Source organism: Myotis brandtii, unplaced genomic scaffold (genome assembly GCF_000412655.1).
Source record: "Myotis brandtii unplaced genomic scaffold, ASM41265v1 scaffold517, whole genome shotgun sequence".
NCBI lineage: Eukaryota > Metazoa > Chordata > Mammalia > Chiroptera > Vespertilionidae > Myotis > Myotis brandtii.
In genome coordinates, this window is record NW_005369706.1 from 2,053,212 (window position 1) to 2,062,072 (window position 8,861).

Here is an 8,861-nt window from a genome sequence, read left to right on the forward strand (position 1 = left end):
GATCCCAGCATTTCTTCCTCTGGGACTGCACGCAGGATGGTGGTCCCTATTGATACAAGTGATCCAGGGGAACAGTGTCATAAGGTTAACATTGAATCTTCTTAACTTTGTCCTTTCGAAGTAAATCATTTACAAACTTTGCTACTTTAATTAATTTTTCATACTCTTCAGATGGATTGGAACACTGTGTGTGTTCAATGCTGAGGACCAGGGCCCTACTGAGCACTTAGCCGATTCTAATCAGAGGCCATATGAGGTCCTAGATAGAACCATGGATTCTAGAACCACCCTGGCCTGCGATGAATACCAGCCCCACCACTTGTTAGCTGTGTGACTCTGAGCAAGGTATATAGCCTCTCGCCTCAGTTTTCTCATCTGCAATATGGGGATAATGGCACCTGCTTTAGGTGGTTCTTAAAAGGACTAAATACATGTGAGTTAATATGAAAAAACAAAACCACACTTAGAATTGTACCCAGTACATTAAAACCTCTATATATTTTATCCTTTTTCATTTACACTTTTTTATTGCAAAAAAACTTGATCACCAGGATTTCCAGCTCCCAACAGATTTGAAGTAACTCTTCAGGGGAGAAGGCACACTTTTAGGGGCAGGCACCGAAAGGAAGAGACAACACATAGTTTAACAGAGAGAAGGAGACCGAAAGCCATGGAAAGTAGCACAAGAAAAAAAAATCATAGCAGGCTGAGTCATGCAGTGCAGGGAAACAGCCCTGAAGAATTCTGAGGTCATAACCTTGTTCCTGCAAAGTCCAGTAATTGTTCAGAAGGATGCCTCTGAATCATCAAGAAAAGGTTACATGATGTCACAGGTGTTCTGTTACAAGGCATTCTGTGTTGATTCTGAGTAACAATGATTTAAATAAAAAGGTAAGCTCAGCTCAGGATCTGGTGGACTGGCCTTCAGGGTGTGTGTTCCTGACATTGTAGGGTACATGCAGTATCGGTGCATCTCTCACAGTCCTTTCCTAGGCCCAGGGCAACTAGCACATAATAGGGACAACCAGTTTTGATGTGTTGGAATCCAATACATCAGACTATTGAGTAAGTACCATGGCCAGAAAGCTCCACTGGGCTAGCCTTTATGGGGGAAACAGCAATTATAGGATGTGGCCCCTAGCCTTACTCAGTAGCTTATAGTTCCAGTGAAGGAGACCTTGAACTTCTTAGGTTCTCTCTATACAGGCATTTATTGCACACCGTACTAACCATAAATATTACAGAGCAGAAGGCAATCGGGTGCCAGTGTAGGTAGGAAAAAGCAGACATACCACAGGATTAACAAAGGAGAGGTCAGGGCAATCAAGAAACGCTTCCTGTGAAAGGCAGCCAGCTGTACGCTGGGTGCAGAAGAATAGGTAGAACTTGCACAGCTACTGGGGAGACAAGACTCAGCTGGACAGGCATCCAGCAGGAGTGGAAATATGGTGCCAAGAGGGAGCAGGTCGTGTTCACGGGTCAGCAATCCCAACACGACTAGAGCGGAAGTGCATCCACAGGCCCCGGGGGGTGAAGTTGGAAAGTTAGGAAGAAGTGAAATCGTGGAGAACCTTGACGTTAGTTTGCACGTGGTAAGCAATAAGGACCCAGGAGAAGTTTCTGAGAGGAGAGACCTCATAGAACCACAAGGACTGGCTCAAGCCAGTGGACACCCTGGCATGACGGGCAGAGCCAGCCCCCTCCAATCCAGTCTCATCACTCTTCCGGCCACCCCTCGGGTGAGCAGGAAAGACCAGACACTTACTCTTGGGTTCTCCAGGCTAGAGCCTGGCACCCTGCCTGGACTGGGATGCTCCCTGCTCCCACTCCACTTGACCTCTTGGGGTCTGAGCAGACACCCTCTGTGGGAGGACGGTTGGCAGCAATTCGGGCAGGTGAGTCAGTAAGCTGGGCGTGGCCTCCTCCCAGTCCTCTTCTTAGTATGGCTTACCTCAGCTGTGGATGGAACGCACCATCTTTTGCTGCAGGCATCCGTTTTCTGCTGTGCCCCAGGCTCTGGTTGCCCACTCCTACCATCATAAGCTTTTCCTCACCCCCCCCCCCCAACCAACTTCTCTCATCCTCCCTCCTCCTGAATCGCCTGGGCAGATGGGCCTTCCTTGAAGCCTGGAACCCACCCACTCTGAGGTTCTGGTTGCTTTCCCTGCTCTTGTGAAACTCCCCAGTTCTGTGGGCAGAGGCCCTGGCAACACCAGCACAGAGCAAGTAGCTACAGGCCACAGGCCCCCGTGCCCACTCCTGCCGTCAGCTCTCGGCAAGCCCCGCCAGGAGGTCTGTTTGCCTGGCTTCTGTGCCAGGCATCCCTGCTCCCAGCCCCACCCTCCAGGCAGCTGCCCCAGCACCACCCCGAGCCCCTGCACGGCATGAAGGGGTGTGAGGTCTCCCCATCTTCAGACACTTGGATAGCAGCTGGAGAGAACTTCCCAGATTAGAACAATGAGGTGTGGTTGTCGGGGACTTCTAGAGGACTTGAAAACTTCCTTGGGCAGAAATTTCAAGACTGGACAGGCTGGGGAGGTATTGTTTTGCAAGGAACCAAAGATGAAAAGTCTTTCGCTGCTGGTCAGAATAGATCAGATGCCTGGATTCCATGCCTGGAAAGTTGGACATGGGAATGGCCACATGGGATTGTCTTCTCAGCACCTCCCATCTTCCAACACTGTGACTGTCCCCACCATGACTCATTCACCCTTTCTTCCCCCTGATGTCTCCCTCAGGATCAGGGAATATGGGGAGGGGGAGAGGAGGGGGAATTAATGTTGAATGAGCAGCTGCTTTGTGCTCAACATGCATTGCATTCAGTTCTCAAAGCAGTCCATCTTTCCAGGCAGATGTTTTACTTTGCCACCCTGAACACATTTTATGGAGGAAGGAACAAAAAAAAGGGGGCCTTAGAAGAGATTGCATGGTCCAAACTTGTCATTTTTAAAAAATATATTTATATTGATTTCAGAGAGGAAGGGGGAGGGAGAGAAATAAAAACAACAGTGAGAGAAAGTCATTGATCATCTGCCTCCAGCACGCCCCCTACTGGGGATGGAGCCCACAACCTGGGCATGTGCCCTGACTGGGAATCGAACCATGACCTCATGGTTCATAGGTTGACGCTCAACCACTGAGCCACACCAGCCGGGCCAAACACAAGCCCAGAGAGTTCAGATAGTTTGTCCAGATGCATACACCCAGCCTCTCTAATGCCCAGGCCATCCACCTCTCAGATCCTCTTTTCCTCCTCTCTCAGGTGCCTGCCTTTTCAACATAGAAAATCCAATTTTCTACCCATAGAGTGGGTTTGGCCTCCCCTGAGGCAGGAACCCACTTCCCCCTTCCGTGAGCTCTGAGTGTGTGGTGGGGGAGGCAGCCTTCACATCTTGTGTCTTTAGAGACCAGAGGAAGGTTTCTTGGAGGAGCTGCAGACCCAGCCCTCCCAATGCTCTCTTCTTACCCACAGTCATCCTGACCGATGAGGAGGTGCAGCGGAAGCGGGAGATGATTCTGAAGAGGAAGGAGGAGGAGGCCTTGAAGGACAGTCTGCGGCCCAGGCTGTCGGAGGAGCAGCAGCGCATCATCACCATCCTGCTGGACGCCCACCACAAGACCTACGACCCCACCTATGCCGACTTCATCCAGTTCCGGGTAGGCCTACCACTGGCCCTGAAGGATGAGCCACAAGGGGATCCTGGGCCTGGGCGGGGGTGGGGTGGGGGAGGGCCAAGGCCTCCCAGTCCAACAGGAAGGGAACAATGGAGGCTGCTCCGTCCCTCTCACTTCAGGGAGGCCGCCCCTTCCCATGGAACTTCCTTAAAGCCACTCCTGTGGGAGATCAAGGCCAAAGTAGGAAGGTGGCCTGAAATGTGAGCTTCTGATACTCCATCTTTCCCTTCCAGCCTCCGGTTCGAGGGACTGAGGGTGGAGACAGCCATCTATCAAAGCCATCCTTGAGACACATGCCCAGCTTCTCTGGGGACTCGTCCTCCTCCTGCTCAGATCAGTACACCGGCTCCCCAGGTAAGCGGGACTGCACACCTTGCTCCCTGGTGAGCAGGGAGAGGAGCCCAGAGCTTCTCTACCTGCCTGTCCGAGGCTGCCAATGGGAGGATGGCCCTGTCACACTGTGGGCCACATGGTGTCCTCAGAACAGGTAGAACTTGCCCAAGGGCCCACGCTGGGAAGAGGCCAAGCGGGGGTCCCAGGCAAGGTCTGCCTGCGGGAGCTCTTGCTACTCCCTCTGAGCCAGGTTTCTGCCCCTGGCTCCCTCCTTGGGGGAGACCTGGTTCATCTAAATGGTATTTTGAGCCTGGGCCCTATGGGGTTTTTGTTTAGTGTTTCCGGTTTTATTGAAATATGATTGACAGATCACACTGTATAAGTCTAAGGTGTACAACATAATGATCATATATATATATACAACCAATGAACATCTATCACCTTACATAGTTACAAAGATTTTTTGGTGTGATGAAAACTTTTAAGATTTATTCTCTTAGCAACTTTCAAATATTCAAAACAGTATTGTTAACTATAATCATCAGAGCCTGAGCCTTTGGAAGGTGGGATTTGGCATGGAAGAATCCCCTTGCAGCCAACTTTACCCCAGAGTCCCGGGGACCATTAGGGCCCTAGAGGACCTGTCACCTCCAGCCCATCCTTTCTTTTCTTCTTATGTGCTCTTTTTCTGCCTTCCTCTTCATCTTCCTGCCTCATCCTCCCCTGCTCTTGTCTTCATCCCTCTACCTCTCAGCCAACCCCAACCCTGCTGCCATCAGCCTGGGGCCTCCTCTCCCCCAACCCCGGGGAACTAGAACCCTTCAGACTCACTGATGGATATGGGTCCCAAATCCAGGACAGGTGGCAGGGGTCCCAGTGCCAGCTGGACAGAGATGGCAGTGGAGCCAGACATTGGCATATTCCTTTGCATCAATGAGGGTCCATCTGCATGTCACATTTGTCTGTACTTCAGTTTTTAATAATAATTTTATATTATTTAGGAGTTTTGATACCCTCTCATAAGTTGATTTGAGATGCTCACCCCGCCTCCATGGTATTACCAGTAAAGCATATGTTTATTTAACAATTCAAACTAGTTAACATTTTTTATTTTTTAATTATCATACAAAAGTAGTACATGTTCATTGTAGACATTAAGAAAATAAAAATTATATATATATATATAAAATCTTTAACCCTACTACCCATTTAATCACTGTTAGCATTGTGATGTATCTCTCCTATTTTGTAATTTTAAATGTTTTTATTGATTTTACTTATTTATTTATTTTTTTATTTTTTATTTTTTTAATATGTGTGTACTGATTTCAGAGAGGAAGGGAGAGGGAGAGAGATAGAAACATCAATGATGAGAGAGAATCATTGATTGGCTGCCTCCTGCATACCCCCTACTGGGGATGAGCCAAAACCCAGGCATGTGCGCTGATCGGGAATCGAACTGTGACCTCCTGGTTCATGGGTGGATGCTCAACCACTGAACCATGCTGGCTGGGCTATTTTTATTGATTTTATAGGGAAAGGAATGGAGAAGGAGAGAGAAACATTAATCAGCTGCCTCCTGCAAGCCCCCTACTGAGTACTGAACCTACAATCCAGACGATCTTTAGGTACATTGGGCGATGCTCAACCAAATGAACCACACTGGCCAGGACTCATTTCTTAAAAAAACACATTTGCATATTCAGAAATGGAATTGTGCCATACACAGTCTGGTACTTTGCTTTTTTCTCACAATAATACATTGTATCATATTTTCACTCAGTATACACCCAGAATATTTTTTTTAAAGGCTGCATGGCAGTCTGGGGTATGAATGTACAATAACATATCTAAATCCCCTACCATCGGATATTTAGATTATTTCCCAGCTTTTCATTAAGATAACAGTATACTTGTTGCTAAATATTTGCACTTATTGGGAATGTCTTCCTTGTGATGAATTCCTGGAAGTGGGAGTAGTGGTTAAAGAATATGCATAATTGTCAATAGCTTGCGAGGTGACTTGCAAAGATTGGTGCCTCCTTTAGTGCACAAAATTGCCTAGTTCCCTGCATCTTCATAAATATTGGTCTCAACATTTAAGCATGTTTGTTTCTAGTTTATAGGTGAAAAGTGTTGAGGTTTTATGTGACAAATTTTTTATCACTGGTGAGGTTAAACATTGCTTCCCACAAGTTTATTGGTTCCAAATTAGTTTTGATTTGGCAGCGTTAGGAACAATACACAGAACATAAAATCATGACTTGAGGAAGTCTCATTTTGGAGTATCTGTGATTTTTGGTTTTACTGCCTCGCTCTGCTGAAAGAAGTGACGGGGGAATCCTAGAGGGAAGCCTGGGCTGAAGACTGACCTTGGGAGAGGCGGTCACTGTGGGATTCCCAACTGGCCCAGCTGCCAGAGCACAGGAGGCCCACACAGGGCCCAGCAGGAGGAAGCCAGGCTCAAGTATCCTTAAGGAGTTCCTTTTCTTCCCTCCTCCTTCCTCAGACTTGATGGAGCCGACCAACTTCTCCAACCTGGATCTGAGCGAAGAAAACTCAGATAGCTCTTCTGTGACCCTAGACCTGTCCCACCTCTCCATGCTGCCCCACCTGGCTGACCTGGTCAGTTACAGCATCCAAAAGGTCATTGGCTTTGCCAAGATGATCCCAGGGTTCAGGTAAGAAGATTTGGGGACATCTGGGGAATAGAGTGAGAATCCTGGAGTGAGTTGCAAGGAGGCTTGAAGATCACAAATCCACTGCTTCCCAAAATAGAGTGAGGCCCTGCCGCAGACCTCCTAAGTAGAATCTCTGGGCTAAGCTCAGGGGACTGTATTTTAGGAAGTGCAACCCTCCAGCATTACTTGAGAGAGCTATTCATGCCCCACACTCTGTAGATGATGAAACAGAAGCCCAGGAAGGTTTAGTGGCCAATGCCAGGACTCCCAGCATTGGAGCCCGTGGGTCAGAGCCAGGTCTGGAACTCTTAGCTCACTGCTGTGTCCACTCAGCTGGCTTGGGCTTAATCCTCATAGTACGCCTTTAAGTTAAGCCCTCGTTAACCCTCCACACTCAATTCTGAAACCAGAATGAAGTGGTAGAGGGGAGAGAGGGTTAGGCACGAAGACTTGTGAAGGCGCTTAGGAGTCCTAGGGGGAGACAGATTTACCGGCATTTAAGATCTGGGCATCCTTCACCCAATATACCCTTCACCCAAGGCCATTTCCTAACCATACTGAGACCTTTTTGCCCAAAAAGATAAGTATAAGGAGTTCTACTGTGTCCATTGGTTATGCTCATATACAGGCATACAAGTCCTTTGGTTGATCTCTTAGAGCCCTGCCTTCCCCTGCCTTCCCTCTTAGGTTGGACAGTCTGTTCAATGCTTCTATGTCTCTGGCTCTATTTTTGTTCATCAGTTTATGTTGTTCATTATATTCCATAAATGAGTGAGATCATGTGATATTTATCTTTCTCCAACTGGCTTATTTCACTTAGCATAATGCTCTACAGGTCCATCCATGCTGTTGCAAATGGTAAGAGTTCCTTCTTTTTTTATAGCAGCCTAGTATTCCATTCTGTAGATGTACCAGTTTTTTAATCCACTCATCTGCTCTTTGCCCATTTATTGATTGGATTGTCTATGAGTTCCCTATAAATTTTGGAGATTAAACCCTTATCAGATATAATATTGGCAAATATGTTCCCCCGTGCAGTGGGCTCTGTTGTTGTTTTGTTGATGGTTTATTTTGCTGTGCAAGAGCTTTTTATTTTGATGTAGTCCCATTTGTTTATTTTCTCCTTAGTTTCCATTGTCCTAGGAGCTGTATCAGTAAAGATATTGCTACGACATATATCTGATATTTTGCTGCCTATGGATTCTTCTAAGATTTTTATGGTTTCCTTTCTTACATTTAAGTTCTTGATCCATTTTGAGTTTATTTTTGTGTATGGTGTAAGTTAGTGGTCTATTTTCATTTTTTTGCATGTATCATCCAATTTTCCCAACACCATTTGTTGAAGAAACTATCTTGACTCCATTGTATGCTCTTGCCTCCTTTGTCAAATATTAATTGAGCATAATGGCTTGGGTCAATTTCTGGGTTCTCTATTCTGTTCCATTGGTCTATATGTCTGTTCTTGTGTCAGTACCAGGCAGTTTTGAGAACAGTGGCTTTGTAATATAGCTTGATATCTGGTATTGTGATCCCTCCAACTTCGTTCTTCTTTCCCAGGATTGCTGTGGCTGTTCAGGGTCTTTTTTTTATTCCATATGAATTTTTGGAGAGTTTGTTCTAGGTCTGTGAAGTATGCCATTGGTATTTTAATGGGAATTGCATTGAATCTATAGATTACTTTGGGTGGTATGGACATTTTAATTATGTTTATTCTACCAATTCATGAACACGGTATATTATTCCATTTGCTTATGTCTTCCTCTGTCTCTTTTTTCAACGTCCTGTAGTTTTCCAAGTACATGTCTTTTACCTCCTTAGTTAAGTTTATTCCTAGGTATCTTAATTTTTTTGTTGCAATGGTTAATGGGATTTTTTTTTTTTTAGTTTTTCTTCCTGCGAGTTCATTATTGGTGTATAAAAAGGCCATAGATTTCTGGGTGTTAATTTTGTATCCTGCTTTATTGTCAAATTCATTTATTAAGTCTAGTAGTTTTTTTATTGCATCTTTAGGATTTTCTATGTATAAATAATACCATGTCATCTGTGAATAATGAAAGTTTTACTTCTTCTTTTTCAATTTGGATGCCTTTTATTTCTTCTTCTTGTCTGATCGCTATGGATAGTACATCCAGTACTATGTTGAACAGGAGTGGTGAAAGTGGGCATCCCTGT

The 8,861-nt window shown here is 45.9% G+C and overlaps 1 protein-coding gene across 1 annotated transcript in view; it reads left to right on the forward strand.

The window, feature by feature from the left end:
- Positions 1-8,861, forward strand: part of VDR (vitamin D (1,25- dihydroxyvitamin D3) receptor) — a 50,150-nt gene that overhangs the window by 25,941 nt on the left and 15,348 nt on the right. Inside the window, exons 5-7 of the mRNA XM_005877388.2 lie at positions 3,473-3,657; positions 3,909-4,029; positions 6,518-6,689. Coding sequence (XP_005877450.1) covers positions 3,473-3,657; positions 3,909-4,029; positions 6,518-6,689 — 478 coding nt within the window. The remainder of the gene's footprint in view (positions 1-3,472; positions 3,658-3,908; positions 4,030-6,517; positions 6,690-8,861) is intronic.